Source organism: Galeopterus variegatus, unplaced genomic scaffold, assembly GCF_000696425.1.
Source record: "Galeopterus variegatus unplaced genomic scaffold, G_variegatus-3.0.2 Scaffold4721, whole genome shotgun sequence".
NCBI lineage: Eukaryota > Metazoa > Chordata > Mammalia > Dermoptera > Cynocephalidae > Galeopterus > Galeopterus variegatus.
In genome coordinates, this window is record NW_007730832.1 from 12,738 (window position 1) to 32,371 (window position 19,634).

General features: G+C 37.1%; 1 protein-coding gene across 1 annotated transcript in view; it reads left to right on the forward strand.

The window, feature by feature from the left end:
* Positions 1-6,539: 6,539 nt before the first annotated feature.
* ASH1L (ash1 (absent, small, or homeotic)-like (Drosophila)) overlaps positions 6,540-19,634 on the forward strand; it is a gene marked incomplete at its 5' end in the record, with an annotated part of 126,394 nt that continues 113,299 nt past the window's right edge. Inside the window, one exon of the mRNA XM_008588220.1 lies at positions 6,540-11,097. Within this exon, the coding sequence (XP_008586442.1) occupies positions 6,540-11,097 (4,558 nt within the window). The remainder of the gene's footprint in view (positions 11,098-19,634) is intronic.

Below are 19,634 nucleotides of genomic sequence, written 5' to 3' on the forward strand. Positions count from 1 at the left end.
ATAGCTCATTTTGCTATCTGATATACTGAATATTTTACTTATTTCCTCTACTGTGCTCATGCATTTGAATAAAATCTCCATGGAGGAAGGGATTTTTGTTTGGTTTGGTTTTTTCCACTGCCGTTATTCTCAGTGCTTAAACAGTAGGTGCTTAATAAATATTTGCTATAAAAATGAATTCCTGATGAAGAATTCAGGATTATAAAGTAAAATCAATAGTGTTCTTGAACACCACAAATTTTGAGTTAGAAAGTAAACAGAAAAAAAAATTATAGATAAAAGTAATAGCAGAATCTATGAAATATTTAGAAATAAACTTGAGAGCAAATGTTTAAGATTTATATAAAATCATATTCAGTGACATCAATACGCTTGACTAAGTAGATAAATTTACATTGTTATTGTAAAGCTAAAGTTAATATTGAGATATCTTTTCCCCCTACATTAATACAAAGTAAAGCCATTTGGAGTTCTTTAAAATTTCAATCAGATCTCAAGTTCATCTGGAAGTTTACATATGCAAAAATAGGAAGACTGATGAAAATATTCCAGAATTAGTGGTGATATTTGCACAATTCTGTGAATATACTAATAACCACTGAATTGTACACTTTATTAGTTATTTTAATGGCTGGCCGGCACAGTGATCCAAACCCCTGACCTTGGTGTTACTGTACACTTTAAAAGGGTAACTTTTATGGTATGTGAGTTATATGAGTATCTCAATAATGTTGTAAATAAAATAAGGAATTTCCATAGGAATACCAAAAAAAGTCTTTTCAAATATTAAGAAGTTGTAGTATCAATATTGTATTAATTGCTCTGGAATAAATATAAATATGGATGAAACAAAACATAAGAGCTTAGAGAAAGACCCAAATATGAATAAGAATATATGTATGAATATATGTATTTCAAATCAGTGGACGTGTAGTGAGTAATGGAAGTGTTCATTAGGACAATGGTCAGGACTTTTGGGATAAAAGCTGCTTTGTGTGTGTGTGTGTGTGTGTGTGTGTGTGTGTGTGTGTGTGTGTGTGTGTGTGTGGTAACAGGGATCAAACCCTGGACCTTGGTGTTACGAACACCACACTCTAATCAGCTGAACTAACCAGCCAACCCAAAAGCTGCTTTTTAACCCACAGATTACATTTTAGAAATTCAAAGTAATGAATAAATTAAAAATAAAACGAACCCATGAAAGTATTAATTGAAAATGTAGTGAAGATTGTCATCTTTAGGAGGACATGATCTTTCCAAGTATAACAAAACAAAACTATAAAGCTAAAGAGACTATTTAATATAACAGTTAAGAACTTTAGCTATGAAATCAAACTAGGTTTAAGTCATTTCTTAATCACTTACTGATTAAGTGACCTTGGGCAAGTTAGCTAATGTCTAAACTACTCTTTATCTATTAAATGAGGATCATTATAGTAATGCTTCATAATAATTATAGTAATACATTATATGGCCATTGTGAGGCTTAAATGGCATAGAATATGTGAATTAATACAGTTTTTCATAAGTATTTGAATATGTAAAAGATTTGAACTTCTTTTAAAGAAAAATAATAGAAGGTAAAAGGCTCCTGATAAATTGGGAAAAATATGTACAACATGTGAGAAGGAAAGGAGTATTATTTCTAAAATATTAAGGGCTCTTCTAAATCAGAAGAAAAAAACAATTTGGAAAAATAATATGGACCAAGACTTTGAATAGCTATTTCATTGCTGAAGAAATGCAGATACCCAGCAAAATCTTGTGATAAGACATTCAAAACATTAGGTAATAAATGAACTTTAAATAGAAATGCAATAAAAAGTTTTTCTATAGGTTGTGAAATCTTAAATGCTGACAATGGTAATAAAAAAATCTTTCTTGCATGTAGCTGTAGACCATGTGTTACTTGGCCTAGCAATTACACCATTAAAATTTATCTGAAGGAAGTAATGGAACAAGTATGCAAATATATATGCAGTTGGATATTCATCATTATGTTATTTATAGTAATAAGAAAACAAAATAAGTACCAGCCAGTAGGAGTTTGATTTTATGATGTATGTGCTATTGTGAAACTCTTGAATTTATAGTCTTTCTTGATTTGTTTGCACAGAAAAGTATTGTTCTTGTATCGTTTAAAGCAAGTGGGCTGCAAAACAGCATTTTTGGCCCCATTTTAATGAAAGAATGTATGTGTGTATATTTCTGGGCATATAATGAAATATCTGAAAAGAAATGCAAAGTGTTTATCCATGGATAAAATTGTATACTTTGTTTCTTTTTTTTTTTTTTTTTGGGCTTCTTTTTTTTTTTTTTTTGAACCTTTTTTTTTTTTTTTTGAACCTTTTTTTTTTTTTTTTGAACCTTTTTTTTTTTTTTTTTCCCTTTTTGTCTTTTTTCGTGTCCGGCAACGGATCGCAACCCTCAGTGTCATGCCCGTACCGGACAGGGACCGGCAACGGGATCGCAACCCTCGGCGCTGTGCCCGCAGCTCGTTCAGCCAGTGAGCGGGAACTGGTCTGTATGTGGGATCCGAACCCTCGGCGGGAGCGCCGCCGTGCTCCCAAGCGGCGCACTGTAGCAGTGCGCCACCGGGCCGGCCCATTGAGACTACTTTTATATTTAGAAAAAAGCTGTTTTCTTGTTGAGAAAAATTGTATGCCTAATGGATGTTTTATTTAATACCACATCATTTTAGTGCATAATACGTAATATATTCTCTCAAAATGACACTTCTGGCTACTACATATCATTTTAAAGGGTTCTTACAAATATAAGAGGATTGTTTTCAAAATGTTATTAATGTTATTTCATTCATTGAATTTCTCTAATATCAGAACTTGGTAGAACAAAAATCTTCAAAACCAACACCAAATTATCTATGTATGCCTTTTCTTCTTTAATCATAGGTTATTTGCTATGGGATATTAACTGTTTTAGGTTGATTTTAATTTATTTGAGATATTTACTTTTGGCAAAAGTGAAAAGCCAGGTTTGAGTATCTCTTAGCAGGTTAAAGGAGCTGTTTCTACTTTCCTTTTAGACAGAATTTTAAAAATAATTTTTTATTGAAATATATCACACCTACAGAAAAGTACATAAATCATGAATGTAACAGCTCAGTGAATTTTCATAAGTACAATCACCTCACAGAACCAGCATTCAGGTTATGAAATATAACCGTACTAGACCCATTAGACCTCCTTGGGCTTCTTTCCCATTCCTACCCATACCAGGAGAACATTTTCTTGACTTTTAATATCATGCTTAGTTATGCCTACTCGTGAACTTTATATAAATGGAGTAATATCATAGGCACTCTATTGTTCTGGCTCCTTTAACTCAATATTTTTTGTGAGCTTTTTTCATGTTATTACACATAATTATAGTTTGTTAAGGCAGATTTTTAGGGGTAACTTCTAAAATTGGAAGTGTCAATTTTCAGACAAATATATTTTAAAATATTTAAAACAGTAAAGGCTTTTAATTTTTAAAAAGTAACTATAAAAGTAAATGAGGAAATAAAGAATAGGGTTGTTTCTTTAATGTGAAGAAAACATAGAGTGTTTCTTTAATTTCAAGTTAACAAATGTCAGTAGTGTATGAGATGGGCATAAAGCCAGTTTCCTCTTGGGCAGAGTTGTAAGGTCCAGTCCAAAAGAAGAGGTGGCTTCTTTTATTCTGAGTCAATTTCAAATATTGGGTGTATTGTGTTCCATTTTAGATGCCACTTGTAAAGAGGACTATTTACAAACTGAAACATGTTCATCTGAAAATGACCAGAAAGAAGTGAAACTGTTTGAATAAAAGGGTTAAATATTATGGTTGAATTCACATGTATAGATAGCTTTCGGAAAGATTAGACTTATTCTATATGATTTGAGAAAGTGAGACTTGTCCTAGTAAATGAAAGTTGTGGAAAAGTATATTTCACTTCAGTCATAGGAAGAACTTTCTTTTGTATTTTTATTATTTATTTATTTGGTGGCTGGCCAGTACAGGGATCAAACCCTGGACATTGGTGTTATCAGTATCATGCTCTAACCAACTGAGCTAACCAGCTCAATAACTTTCTTTTTAATAAACATGTTTCATTATGGAAAATTTCAAATGGAAAGTGTAGTGACTGGTAAAAAGTGACAAGTCTAGAGGTATATATTCATCACCAGGATCATCTTTTACATTTTCTGTCTAATACTTGGAAACAGTCGTTTCTACAAGGAGCCCTGGCTCATTTTAATAAAAATGGTGTTTAGAGACCACACTTTTGAGTGTTAGATGTGTTCATTGCAACTGGATTGCAGTTATTTTTAGGCATTTCATTGGATAGAGCTAGTGGGGAGATATATACACACACACACACACACACACACACATATATGACTACTTCACATGTTTCTATTTACAACTTAAAATAACAGGGCTTTTGCTTCTTTGATTTTATATTTGTATCTTTTTTTCTCACTCCCCAAATTTTGCTTCCTGTGGCTGGCTGGATAGCTCGACTTATTGGAGCATGGTGCTGATAACACCAAGGTACAGGGATTAATCCCTGTACCTGCCAGCCTCAAAAAAAAAAAAAAAATTAAAACTAAAAATAAAATGAAATTTTGGTTTCTAATGACATTCACATCTTTATTTACTTGATCTCTGTATCTATCAATCATTTATCTACCAAGGTTCAAAATAACTATCCCATTATTATAGTAATATCATACTCACTGATTGCAATTTAAGATTTCTTTATGGGTAAACTTTTTGGATTTAGGATGTGTAATCTAAATACTGTGTTTTAAAGTAACTCAAAATAATTATTTTCTATATAGTTATGTAATTAATTTGCCATATAGATAGATGGATTTATTTCTATTGTTTTCAATATTTAGAGATTTGGGATATTTTTATTATATAATATTGTTTCTTAACTATGTAAAACTCTTCTAAGGTAAAACCACAAAATAAATTAGTTGCATAGAGGTCTAGCTTCTACTCCTTTTTCCTGTCCCAAAGGTCATTCTTTTTATTAGTCTTTGGTTTATTCTTTCATTTTTTAATTTAATCACATAGGTATACATATTTATACCCTCTATCCCCATTTTAAAAGTAGCATATTATAACTATTTTTCTAAACCTTGCTTTTTTCATTTAACAGTATATCCTGGGGATCACTGCATCTTGTTACCAAGTTCTCTTCTATAAGGATTGTAGCATTTTGCATACAGTACATTTTCATATATGCTGGAATTTGTTTGGGGTTTTCTATTTTGTTCCATTGATTCTTTTGTCTTTTTATGTGTTAGTTCTATACTGTTTTAATGGTAGAGGCTTTTTAAAATAATTTAATATTTGGTATGGTTATCCTCTTGCTTTTCTTCTTTTTAGATTTTCCTAGGTATTATTGTTTGTCTGTTCGTCACAGTGACCATTATAATTAATTTTCCAATTCCTAAAAGAAAACCTGATGGTATTTTTATTGAGATTGCATTAAATTTATAAATTTGCTTAGGGAAAGTTATCATCTTTATATCTTCTTATCCACAAACACAGTATGTCTTTACATTTGTTCAAGTCTTTCATGAGTATTTTACAGTTAGGAAGAACACTTTAGTGGTTATCCAAAAGTAAAGCAGACTGTTGTTTGAAGTAGTGAGTTCATTTGTAAAGTATATAGTGATAATTCATGAATTACATAGCAATTTACAGTGAATGACTTACATGTTACTTCCAACTCTAAGATTTTGTATACAAACATATTCTAAAGAAAATAATTTTGTAATCGTCTTTTCTATTACTCCCACATTAAGCAAGAACTTGACTGCTCATTCAAGACTATAATTGAGTGGGCTAGCTGGTTTGCTCAGCTGGTTAGAGCTTATGTTGTAACACCAAGGTCAAGGGTTCAGATCCCTCTGCTGGCTACCTGCCAAAAAAGAAAAAACTATAATTGAGAATGGATTAAAGCAGTAGAAGTAGGTCAGGGATTGCTCTATACTGGTTTGGGATTGTTGACATCAGTGAAGGAAATAGGCAGTGAACTGTTCTTTTAACAGAGGACCATGGATGCTATAGCCGAAATATTTCTTTTTTCAAAAACAGTACACTCATGTGCTTAATGTGTATTTAGTCAGTCAAAACTAAGATGAAAGTAGAGACTATTGATTTGCTATTTAAAACAATGTGAAAAAGTATCCTAGGGATATTTCTAAGGACCCAGTAATACTTGTATATAGTTTTATATGGTTGAAAGTCAACAAAGATAATATCTTCATAGCTTGTCACATAGCAGATGAAGTAACATAACGAGGGTACTTCAAAAAGGTCACGGAAAAATAGAATTAAAAGATAATATGAATCTTTCCATGACCTTTTTGAAGACCCTTCATACCATGACATTAGTACAATATTAGTTTTTTTAAAAAGCTCTGTTGCTTATCTTATATCTGATTTGTGATCAATTAGTTTGTTGGATTGTAATGTTAAGCTGAAATGGTATAAGGTTTACTCTCTTTGAAACCTTTTTCTTCTTCACATTTTAGGACCCTTCAAAGTTGTACAAGAAAGCAGGTGATGTTGCAGCCATTGAATGCCAGTCTGAAGAAATCATACATCTTCATTCACAGGGAGAAAACAATCCATTGTCTAAGAAGCTTTCTCCAGTACACTCAGAAATGGCAGATTACATTAACACAGCACCATCTACTCTTGTTGGTAGCCGGGATCCTGATTTAAGGGACAGAGCATTACTTAATGGAGGAACTAGTGTAACAGAAAAGTTGGCACAGCTTATTGCTACTTGTCCTCCCTCCAAGTCTTCCAAGACAAAACCGAAGAAGTTAGGAACTGGCACTACAGCAGGACTGGTTAGCAAGGATTTGATCAGGAAAGCAGGCATTGGCTCTGTAGCTGGAATAATACAAAAGGACTTAATGAAAAAACCAGCTATCAGCACAGCAGTTGGATTGGTAACTAAAGATCCTGGGAAAAAGCCAGTGTTTAATGCAGCAGTAGGATTCGTCAATAAGGATTCTGTGAAAAAACTGGGAACTGGCACTACAGCGGTATTCATTAATAAAGACTTAGGCAAAAAGCCAGGGACTGTCACTACAGTAGGACTGCTAAGCAAGGATTCAGGAAAGAAGCTAGGAATTGGTATCATTCCAGGTTTAGTGAATAAAGAGTCTGGCAAGAGGTTAGGACTTGGCACTGTGGTTGGACTGGTTAATAAAGACTTGGGAAAGAAGTTGGGTTCTGCTGTTGGCCTAGTGGCCAAGGATTGTGCAAAGAAGATGGTAGCAAATTCAACAATGGGATTGGTTAATAAGGACATTGGAAAGAAACTAGCGAGTTGTCCTATGGCCGGACTGGTCAATAAAGATGCCATAAACCTTAAAGCCGAAGCACTGCTCCCCACTCAGGAACCACTTAAGGCTTCTTGTAGTACAAACATCAATAATCATGAAAGTCGAGAACTTTCTGAATCCCTCAAAGATAGTGCCACCAGCAAAACTTTTGAAAAGAATGTTATATGGCAGAGTAAAGAAAACATACTGGAAAAGTTCTCAGCTCGAAAAGAAATCATTAATTTGGAGAAAGAAATGTTTAATGAAGGAACGTGCATTCAGCAAGACAGTTTCTCATCCAGTGAAAGGGGATCTTATGAAACCTCAAAGCATGAAAAGCAACCTCCTGTATATTGCACTTCTCCAGACTTTCAAATGGGAGGTGCTTCTGATGCATCGACAGCTAAATCCCCTTTTAGTGCAGTAGGAGAAAGCAATCTTCCTTCCCCATCACCTACTGTATCTGTTAATCCTTTAACAAGAAGTCCCCCAGAAACTTCTCAGTTGGCTCCTAATCCGTTACTTTTAAGTTCTACCACAGAACTAATGGAAGGCATTTCTGAATCTGTTGGAAAGAACCAATTTACTTCTGAAAGTACCCACTTGAATATTGGTCATAGGTCAGTGGGTCATAGCATAAGTATTGAATGTAAAGGGATTGATAAAGAGCTAAATGATTCAAAAACTACACATATAGATATTCCAAGAATAAGCTCTTCCTTGGGAAAAAAGCCAAGTTTGACTTCTGAATCCAGTATTCATACAATTACCCCTTCAGTTGTTAACTTCACTAGTTTATTTAGTAACAAGCCCTTTCTAAAACTTGGTGCAGTAACTGCATCAGACAAACACTGCCAAGTTGCTGAAAGCCTAAGCACTAGTTTGCAGTCCAAACCATTAAAAAAAAGGAAAGGAAGAAAACCTCGGTGGACTAAAGTGGTGGCAAGAAGCACATGCCGGTCTCCAAAAGGGCTAGAATTAGAAAGATCAGAGCTTTTTAAAAACGTTTCATGTAGTTCACTATCAAATAGTAATTCTGAGCCTGCCAAGTTTATGAAAAACATCGGACCATCTTCATTTGTAGATCATGACTTCCTTAAGCGCCGATTGCCAAAGTTGAGCAAATCCACAGCTCCATCTCTTACTCTCTTAACTGATAGTGAAAAACCATCTCATAAGTCTTTTGCTACTCACAAACTATCCTCCAGTATGTGTGTCTCTAGTGACATTTTGTCTGATATTTATAAGCCCAAAAGAGGAAGACCTAAATCTAAGGAGATGCCTCAACTGGAAGGTCCACCTAAAAGAACTTTAAAAATCCCTGCCTCTAAAGTTTTTTCTTTACAGTCTAAGGAAGAACAAGAACCTCCAATTTTACAGCCAGAAATCGAAATTCCTTCCTTCAAACAAAGTCTGTCTGTATCTCCTTTTCCAAAAAGAAGAGGCAGGCCTAAGAGGCAAATGAGATCACCAGTCAAGATGAAGCCACCTGTACTATCAGTGGCTCCATTTGTTGCCACTGAAAGTCCAAGCAAGCTGGAATCTGAAAGTGACAACCATAGAAGTAGCAGTGATTTCTTTGAGAGCGAGGATCAACTTCAGGATCCAGATGATCTAGATGACAGTCATAGGACAAGTGTATGCAGTATGAGTGACCTTGAGATGGAACCAGATAAAAAAATTACCAAGAGAAACAATGGACAATTAATGAAAACAATTATTCGCAAGATAAATAAAATGAAGACTTTAAAGAGAAAGAAACTGTTAAATCAGATTCTTTCCAGCTCGGTAGAATCAACTAATAAAGGGAAAGTGCAATCCAAACTTCATAATACAGTATCAAGTCTTGCTGCCACATTTGGCTCTAAATTAGGCCAACAGATAAATGTCAGCAAGAAAGGAACCATTTACATAGGAAAGAGGAGGGGTCGCAAACCAAAAACTGTCTTAAATGGCATTCTTTCTGGTAGCCCTACCAGCCTTGCTGTCCTTGAGCAAACAGCTCAGCAGGCAGCCGGGTCAGCATTAGGACAGATCCTTCCCCCTTTACTGCCATCTGCTAGTAGTTCTGAGATTCTTCCATCACCTATTTGCTCTCAGTCTTCTGGGACTAGTGGAGGTCAGAGCCCTGTAAGTAGTGATGCAGGCTTTGTTGAACCTAGTTCAGTGCCATATTTGCATTTACACTCCAGACAGGGCAGTATGATTCAGACTCTTGCAATGAAGAAGGCATCAAAGGGGAGGAGACGGTTATCTCCTCCTACTTTGTTGCCAAATTCTCCTTCACACTTGAGTGAACTCCCATCTCTAAAAGAAGCTACTCCTTCCCCAATTAGTGAGTCTCATAGTGATGAGACCATTCCCAGTGATAGTGGAATTGGAACAGATAATAACAGCACATCAGACAGGGCAGAGAAATTTTGTGTGCAAAAAAAGAGGAGGCATTCTTTTGAGCATGTTTCTCTGATTCCCCCTGAAACCTCTACAGTTCTAAGCAGTCTTAAAGAAAAACATAAACACAAATGTAAGCGCAGGAATCATGATTACCTCAGCTATGACAAGATGAAAAGGCAGAAACGAAAAAGGAAAAAGAAATATCCCCAACTCCGAAATAGACAGGATCCAGACTTTATTGCAGAGCTGGAGGAACTAATAAGTCGTCTGAGTGAAATTCGGATCACTCATCGAAGTCATCATTTTATCCCTCGAGACCTTCTGCCAACTATTTTTCGAATCAACTTTAATAGTTTCTACACACATCCTTCTTTTCCTTTAGATCCTTTGCACTACATTCGAAAACCTGACTTAAAAAAGAAAAGAGGGAGACCTCCTAAGATGAGAGAGGCAATGGCTGAAATGCCTTTTATGCACAGCCTTAGTTTTCCACTTTCTAGTACTGGATTCTATCCCTCTTATGGCATGCCTTATTCTCCTTCACACCTTACAGCTGCTCCCATAGGATTAGGTTACTATGGAAGGTATCCGCCTACTCTGTATCCACCTCCTCCATCTCCTTCTTTTACCACTCCGCTTCCACCTCCTTCTTATATGCATGCTGGTCACTTACTTCTCAATCCCACCAAATACCATAAGAAAAAGCATAAGCTACTTCGACAGGAGGCCTTTCTTACTACCAGCAGGACTCCCCTCCTTTCCATGAGTACCTACCCCAGTGTCCCTCCTGAGATGGCCTATGGTTGGATGGTTGAGCACAAACACAGGCACCGTCACAAACACAGAGAACACCGTTCTTCTGAACAACCCCAGGTTTCCATGGACACTGGCTCTTCCAGATCTGTCCTGGAGTCTTTGAAGCGCTATCGATTTGGAAAGGATACTGTTGGAGAGCGATATAAGCATAAGGAAAAACACCGGTGTCACATGTCCTGCCCTCATCTCTCTCCTTCAAAAAGTTTAATAAACAGAGAAGAACAGTGGGTCCACCGAGAGCCTTCAGAATCTAGTCCATTGGCCTTGGGATTGCAGACACCTTTACAAATTGACTGTTCAGAAAGTTCTCCAAGTTTATCCCTTGGAGGATTCACTCCCAACTCTGAGCCAGCCAGCAGTGATGAACATACGAACCTTTTCACAAGTGCAATAGGCAGCTGCAGAGTTTCAAACCCTAGCTCCAGTGGCCGGAAGAAATTAACTGACAGCCCTGGACTCTTTTCTGCACAGGACACTTCATTAAATCGTCCTCACAGAAAGGAGCCACTGCCTTCCAGCGAAAGGGCAGTACAGACCTTGACAGGTAAGAGGGTTATTTTGTTGCCTATAATTTGTGTTAGAGAAATAATTATTTTCCCACTGATTGCCTGGTACATGTAAATGAACTTTTAATAGATCTATTTTGTTTTTGTTTTTATAAATGTTTGTTGAAATTTTCTCTTCAAAATTCTCATTTTTTTTTTTAGATTTGAGCAGTAAGATAAGGGATGTCTTTGCATTAATTTTGTGTTTTGAAAAGAGGTATCATTGTGAAAACATTCAAATTTTGGAAACTAGGAAAAATGATTTATCTTCTATGCAAAAGGCTATTCTGCAATTTCTTTAGTGAGAAATGGCTCGTAGATATCTTAGTATGCAGGATTTTTAATATATACTAATCTAGAATTATAAATGCTTTTGTGTTACAAGAATAATATGTTATTAACCCTATATGTCTCATAATAAAAATGCAAGCTTTGAAAATCTTCAGCATTGTAAAATAATATTTTACATTGTAACTGAATATCCAGAGGGACTTCATTTTGCAGAGTACCTTGAGGTATCTTCATAAAAGTTCCTTCAATTAGGTATGAAAATATATGAGGGCTGGCCCATGGCTCACTTGGGAGATCGTGGTGCTGATTACACCAAGGCCACGGGTTCAGATCCCTATATAGGGATGGCCAGTTAGCTCACTTGGGAGAGCATGGTGCTAACAACACCCAGTCAAGGGTTAAGATCCCCTAACCGGTCATCTTTAAAAATAATAATAATAATGTGTATGTGTGTGTGTGTGTGTGTGTGAAAGAAATCTAGGTAATGCATTCATAACATCTAGAAAATGTCTTTGGCAAATTGGAAAGCTAAAAAACTGAATAAACATTGCCCGTTGAAGTAAAAGTTATCCTTAAGTTAGAATTTTTTTATGAAAGATCTCAACATTAAGAGTTTGTAAATCAACTCTAAGAAGTTCATAAACCCTCTGATGTTGTAAGTAAAATTATGTGTATGTATGCTTGTGTGTATTTTTCTAGAGAAAATCCATACATTTCATCAGATTCTCCAAGTAAATTTTCTAAACCTCAATATCCCTTCCTATATAATGTGATTAGTAGGGGTATTATGAGAAGTAAGTGACAGTATAGTGCTTAACACAGTGATTTGCAACTAGTAAGCACAAGTGTGTGAGTTGCTATTATTATTCTCCTCAAAGATTAAATACTTAAGCATTAGGGAAAAGACAAATCAAAGACAAGGAGTTTTTGTCCTTGATTTTTATTATTCATGAACTTTTGAAAAATAAAAGCTATCTTAGTGGAGAAACTGAGTATCTTTAGTTTTTAACAATGTGAAGAAAAAAAATTCTATACTTTAGGATCATTCAGCACATTTTTTTTACAAATATTTAATCAATAGCAGTTATTGATTATCAGGTATTTGCTAGGCATTCTACTTTGGGCACTTGCTATATAATAGAGAATAAGGCACACAGGTTCATTGTTTCATAGAAATTATGGTGGAAGAGATGGATAATAAACAAAAAATCACATTGTGTCATTAAAATTGTAATAAGAGGCATAAAAGAGAGAGAGAGACAGTAAAGTATTCTATGAGAGCGTGACATGTGGTACTAACTCAGAGAAGGCTTCCCTGAGAAAGTAACCTTAAACTGTGACCTGAAGGATGAGCAGAAGTTAACTGGATAAACAGAATTTCACTCACTTATTTATTCATTTATTTACTCATTCAATTGTTGAATTCCAAAAACATCCAGCACTATTCTAGTCACTGCCATATAGTAGAGAGTAAAGACCTAATATCTAACCTAATAAGTTTTCAGATTAATGAAGGAAGACAAACAGTAGAGTGGTAATAAGCAAATAAATAATGGCATAATTGAGGAAATTCTGTAAAGTTAATAGAGTGTCATGATGGAGACTAAAGACTAGGAGTGGGGGAATCTAATTAGATAGAATTATTAGTTATGGCCTGAGAATAAGAAATTGGGACTTGAAGAATGAGAAGCCATACTAAAGAGCATGTTGGAAGATCCCGAACTAGAGGCTTCTGGTCAAGATGGTGGAATAGATGGTCCCCAGCATCACTCTCTTCCACAAATCAACCGATTTACAACTATTAAAAAGCAACGACAGCCAAGCTGGGGCCACTAGAGATCAGGGGAAGAGGAGGAAAGACCTATGGAGTGCATGAAGGCAGGAGAAGCCATGATGAGAAAAGGAAGAACTGCCCCAACCATTTTGAGCCCCAGCCACTTCAGAGCTGGAGCTGGTGAGCCCATGGAGCAGGAGCTGGCAAAAGCTGCAGCTGTGCCCTTCAGATGAAGTTGCTTGGAGGCAGCAGGGGAGAAGAGGGCTGTGGTTACCCCCAGGCCAGCAAGAATACTAATAGGATTCCCGTGGAAACACATAAGGAGCGAGGAGCCACAACAACTGAAAAAAGGAGCCACTCAGAAGCCAATGAGTCATCGCAAGGGACCAACGCACGGCCCATCCCATGGGAAGTGTTTAGAGCAGAGGCAGTGAGGGAGATGGGCCCACTGGGGGAACACTGGGGCACAGCAAGGACATCTGATCTGCCCCCCATCAGTGCAGGACTACTCAGTGGAGACTGGTCAGACTATAGAACTGCATGGGGTGCAGTTTGCTGTAAAGACTCAAGTCCAGACCAGACTTCCTACACAACCCAGGTGTACCCAATCTCACAAAACCCGGAAGTACCTATGAAGTCAACCATTAAAACCTGAGCTGCACAAAAAGCCTTCCCCAGGGAATCAGCAGCAAAACAGCAATTTCAGTCAACCACAGAGCTCAAGTACTGGTCCCCACAGGAAGTTCCCCTGTTTTAGAAGTAACAAAGGGCAACAAATAAGTTCTAGTGCAGAGTTTACGTGGTGGGAACAGTAAATAATCCAACACAGAACTGAAAGAAAAAACAATGCCCACAGACCAGAGACAAAGTTTAAACTAGTACAGGTCTCACATCCCGAAAGAACACCTATAAAACCTAGGAGGACCAGAGGTCCCCTGGGCTACCAAGCCAGGAAGTGGGGAGGGCTGGGGGTCTCAGCCACGCCCCCTGACACCCGCAACCAGTCCCGAGGGTGGGGAGCCAAGGACCTCAGCCACATACCCCCAACACCCACAACCAGCCCAGCAATGACCACTGAGCCACCACAAGAAGCGCCCTGGGCTCCTGAACTGGGGTGGTATGGGGGCAAGGGCTTCAGCCACACCCCCCTGACATCTACACCCAGCCCAACAATGACCAAGCCACTGTTGGGAGCCCCCTGGTCTCCCCTGCAGGAATGAGGGTTGCCACAGGCCTCAACCACACCTCTCCTCCTTCCTCCTCCCACCCTATTTCCTTCCCCTTTCTCTTCTCCCCCTCCCTTCAACTGCTCTGCATCATAGAATGTAAAAAAATGTATATATATAAACTTAAAAAAAAAAAAATCCTGGGGCCGGCCCGTGGCTCACTCGGTAGAGTGCGGTGCTGATAACACCAAGGCCCCGGGTTCGGATCCCACATAGGGATGGCCGGTTCGCTCACTGGGTGAGCGTGGTGCTGACAACACCAAGTCAAGGGTTAAGATCCCCTTACCGGTCATCTTAAAAAAAAAAAAAAAAAATCCTGAACTAGAAAGGAGCTTAGATATTAGACAAACTGGAAAAGGTTTCATTGTGGTAGGAGAGGGAATACAAAAGAGAATGGTGAAAGATGTGGAAAGGCCAGCTCATTTATTAAGAATTTTGGATTTTATGCTAAGAGCAAAAGACAGAAGAATATTGATTTTGTATTTGCATTTTTAAAACATTATTTTTGCTCCTGTGTGAACACAATTGGAGAGGATAAAAATAATTACAAGGGAAGTAGTTAGTAGGCAATTGGAATAGTCTAGATAAGATGATGGTACTTAGACCAGGGTGGTGAAAGATTTCTGTATGAACATTTAGGAGATTGGTAGTGCTGGTGCCATGCACTGAGACAAAGAGTGGAGTTGGAGCAGATTTAGGGGAGAGCATGCTTGCTTTTAAATACACATAAAGCTTGAGGTGCCTGTAGAACGTTGAAGTGGAGGTATTGAGCAGGTAGTTGGATATGTAGTTCTGGGGCTCAGTAAAGAAGTTTGGGCTAAAGGTAAGAGCATTTCACTATGAGTTTTTGAAAATTTCTGTTTCGTTATTTACTAAAAAATGGGGGGGGGGGGTCCTGGGTAAAACATTTGAGAGCAGACTGTCAAAACTCATACAACTTTGTAACCAGAGCACTAAGAAAAATCTAGAAAATAGCAGTTAAAAAGACATTTTTAATTGCTTAATAAATAAATACTACAATAAACATAGGCATTAACTTTTTAGGAAAAGATGAAGGTAGCTTGATAGAAGGGGATTAAAAAGAAGGGTTAAAACTGTTGAATTGTAGACAAAAAAGGATATCATTGGCAGAAATTTTAGTTATGTCAGAGATAGCTAGTTCTAGTTTATTGTCCTTGTTTGTCTTTTGTACAAAGATTGGGAGAACCACCCAATAAATACTTGCAGGAAAGTCTATGGCCAGTAGGAGCCAAGAGGAAGAATGTAGAATGAGTGGACAATCTGAACAGAATTGCATTACTCCATGGCTTTCGTGTTCAGTCTGTGTTAGTGTACTCTTTGTTCAACTACTAATTTTGTGCTGGAAAATATTTATGTGCTTTGAAAAATATGTGTGAACTAGTACAGCTTCCATATTATCCTTGTATTATTCTTTTATTTACCAGTGGTATATGAGCTATTTCATTATACAGAAACACATACAGTAACAAAACATACTGTATACATTTGTCAGTCATATATGTATATATAGTCATGAAAGTGATGATTTTTCTCTAGGGAGACAATATAGAGTGTAGGGGAAAAAAACCTTGGACAGCTCTGAGGAACTGCAATACAGGTGGAGCATCCCTATTCCAAAAATCCAAAATTCAAAATGCCTCAAAATCCAAAACTTTTTAGTGCCAGCATGCTCAAAGGAAGTGCTCAGTGGAGCATTTTGGATTTCATATTTTTGGATTAGGGATGCAAATATTCCAAAATCTGAAATCTGAAAAGCTTTTGGTCCCAAGCATTTCAGATAAGGAATACTCAACTTGTTTTTAAAGTAGTGGTTAAAATCTGTGAGCTTTTGGCTCATATGTGACTCTTTGTGATGATCTCTACAGTTTTTAAAAAATTAATTGCTAAGTTTAAAAAATCTGTACACAAAAATTTGGAATTCTGCTTCTTGAAAAACTCAGATCATCTGGCAACTATCGATCCACATTTTCTTTTTTTTTCCTTTTTGTCTTTTTTCGTGACCGGTAACGGGATCACAACCCTCGGTGTTGCGCCCGTACCGCGACCGGCAACAGGATCGCAACCCTCGGTGTCGCGCCCGCACCGCGCTCAACCAGTGAGCGGACTGGTCTCTATATGGGATCCGAACCCTCGGTGGGAGTGCCGCCGCACTCTACCGATGCGCCACCAGGCCAGCCCCACATTTTCTGATAACAATGATGCCTGGTCTCAGTAGTGGTTCCTTTAGTTGGTGCTTGCATTCTTCCCTTCACCATAGTCCTCACAGTTTCCTGCTGTGTGTTATATCTGTCCCTCTTTAGTTATTTAGGCAGGGAACATTTGAATTTGAGGTCCCTAATTTTAGGAGGTGTGAGAAGGATCATATAAAGAGTGGGGAAATTGAGGTGAAGGTGATGTGACAGGTTAGGCTGTTGAATGTATCATCTACACCGACACTGAAATTACTCAAGAGGGCAATTATGGGAGTTGGGATGAAAATGATGGATGTGAGCCTGGTTTTCAGGATTCTCATGGAATGAGAGAGATAGAAGAGAAGTCTAACATACACAAAAATAACTGCTTAACAAAGAACTTGTCCTTTTTTTCTTAAAAAAAAAAAAAATATATATATATATATATATATATAAAAGACTCCTCTGAACTCACTGTTCTGACACCAATTTCTCTCATCAACTGGGTGTCCTACAATTCAATTAAATTGTGATATTTACCACCTGGAGTTAGTGAAGACCCCACAAGTTAAGAGGAGAGTTCATCACAAGATTGCCCTTACTTCAGATGCAAGTCACAAGTTTTGGTTTTCTCAAGCCACCCATACTTCTGCCTGGTCTGCTAAAAATTTGGGATTTTCTACAACCTCCTCAATTTCAGTAATTAAGTAGAACAACTCATAGAACTTACTGAAAGTACAGTGCTATGATTAATTATAGTTTTATCATAAAGGATGCAGATCAGGAACAACCAATTGAAGAGATGCATGGGGCAGTGTTTGGTGGAGGAGGAGGACATAGAGCTTCCAAACCCTCTCCTTGTGAAGTCTGGGCATGTTACCTTCTCAGCACATCCTTTTGTTCACCAACCTAGAAGCTCAACTGAAGTTCAGTGTCATATCCAGAGTTTTTATTGGAGTTTCATTATATAGGCCTGATTGGTTAAGTCATTGGCCATGTGGTTGGACTTGATCTCCAGCCCCCTTCTACTTTCTGGAAGTTGAGCTGGCCCAAAGTTTCAACCCTCTAATCATGTAGTTGGTCTCTCCAGTGACCAGCCCCATTCTGAAGTTACCCGGGCCCCACCAGAAGTCACCTTATTGGCATAAGAAAGACATTCCTATCACTCAGGAAATTCCAAGGGTTTTTGAAGATGTGTGCCAGGAACAAGGGACAAAGACCAGCTATATTCTTTATTATATCACAAGTCTAAACTCTTCTGTTAATTGCTTTCTATGTTGGAATCTCTCCATCTTTTCAATTAAAAAATTATTCTTTTGATAAGTGGATGGATATGTGACTTGATTTTCCAATAGGAAATTAATATGCTTTTTACAGGTAAACAGGAAAATAGGTTTAGCTATTCTGTTAACAAAAACCAGTTAAAAGATTTTAAATTAAGCACAATACTAGAAAAAAATACTAAGTCAAGCTCAGATCTCTTCTAGTTAATCACTTTGAAAGTCAGAACTTATTTTGTTTAGGAAACACTTCATGTATTTGACTTTTATTAACTATTCCCTTATGATGGTAGCTGTCGTTTCAGAAAACAGTTATTTTGTGCCTGTTGTGTGCCAGGTGCAAGGAATGCAACCATGAATTAAGATATAATTTCTGCTTTCAAGTAATTTTTAGTTTAGCCGAGATTACAGACATGTATACAAATAATTATTGATAGTTTCTGTTAAAAGAAAAACTTTAAGTAAGTTAAATATAACAGAGTTTAATTGAGCAAAGAACGAGTGGTGAAGCAGGCATCCCCTAGAATCAAAACAAATTCAGAGGGATTCCATGGCTGCTGCTTGGTTGGTTAAGTTTTAGAAAAAAAGGGAAGTGATGTGTAATGTACAGAAAACAGAAGAGAGGTACAGAAACAGCTGGATTATTGCAGCTTGGCATTTGCTTTATTTGAACACAGTTAAAACAGTTGGCTGCCTATATAAGTAGCCGAAGTATGACTGCTATGATTGGCTGAGACTAAGCTATTGTTACAGAATCACACTTCCATGTTAGGTTTTCAATTCATTTACTCACTGTTAAGTTGTAAGAGCTTAAGTGTGCATGTATCAGGACTTTCTGAGGCCAAAGTTTAGTTCAATTTAACATACTTTTCACAAGGTATTTTGGAGAGCAGAGCTGGGAAGGAGTTTCAAATTGAGCATTCAAAAAATAAAGGATGAAGCCTATTTCTTACAGAGAAGCAGCTTTGCAGGGGTTTAGAGCAGTGATACTGTGCTTAGTTAGGTGTTAATAGTCTGATTTGGGACCCAAGAGATGAGACTGGAAAGGTAGGGGACAGATCATAAAGCCTTTTGTTTATATAAGACACCAAGGAGTTTGGAGTTTGCCCTATAAGCAGTGAGAAGTTAAGGATTTTAAGCAGAAGAATGATTTGCTGAGATTACATTGATAGTAATGTGGAAGATGGATTAGAGAAAGGAAACCATGTAGATCAGTTTGGAAACTATTATGAGGGCCCTGAACCAAGGTGAAGATAGAAAAGACCAAAGGAGCGGACAAGAGAGAAGTAAGAAACAGAATTTTTAAATGGCTATCAGATGCCTCTGTTGAGCAGTTTGTTGAACGGTGATGCAAGTGAAATGAGGCATAAAAAAGGGAAAAAAAACTGGATATAGAAAATAGACCTGGATTTCATGCTGTTTTGTGGGACATATAGATCTATAGCTCAACAGAGAGATCAAATCTGATGAAAAAATTTTAGGTAAGTGTTGAAGACATGAGAAGAAATGATAATATTTAGAGTGAACACACTGGGTTTCATAAGAGAGTTTATAGACAAGAGTGTCAAGTGTTAACAGAGATCAGTTAGATAAGGACTGAAAGTAAACAGCTGGCTTTGACAGGTTGTCTTTTGTGATCTGAGAGCAGTTTGTGTAGAGGCAAATGTTAGATTTCTGGAGGCTGAGGAATGAATGGAAAGTTACAAAATGCAGAGAATTAAAATTCTTTTTTTTTTTTTTTTTTTCCTTTTTGTCTTTTTTCGTGACCGGTAA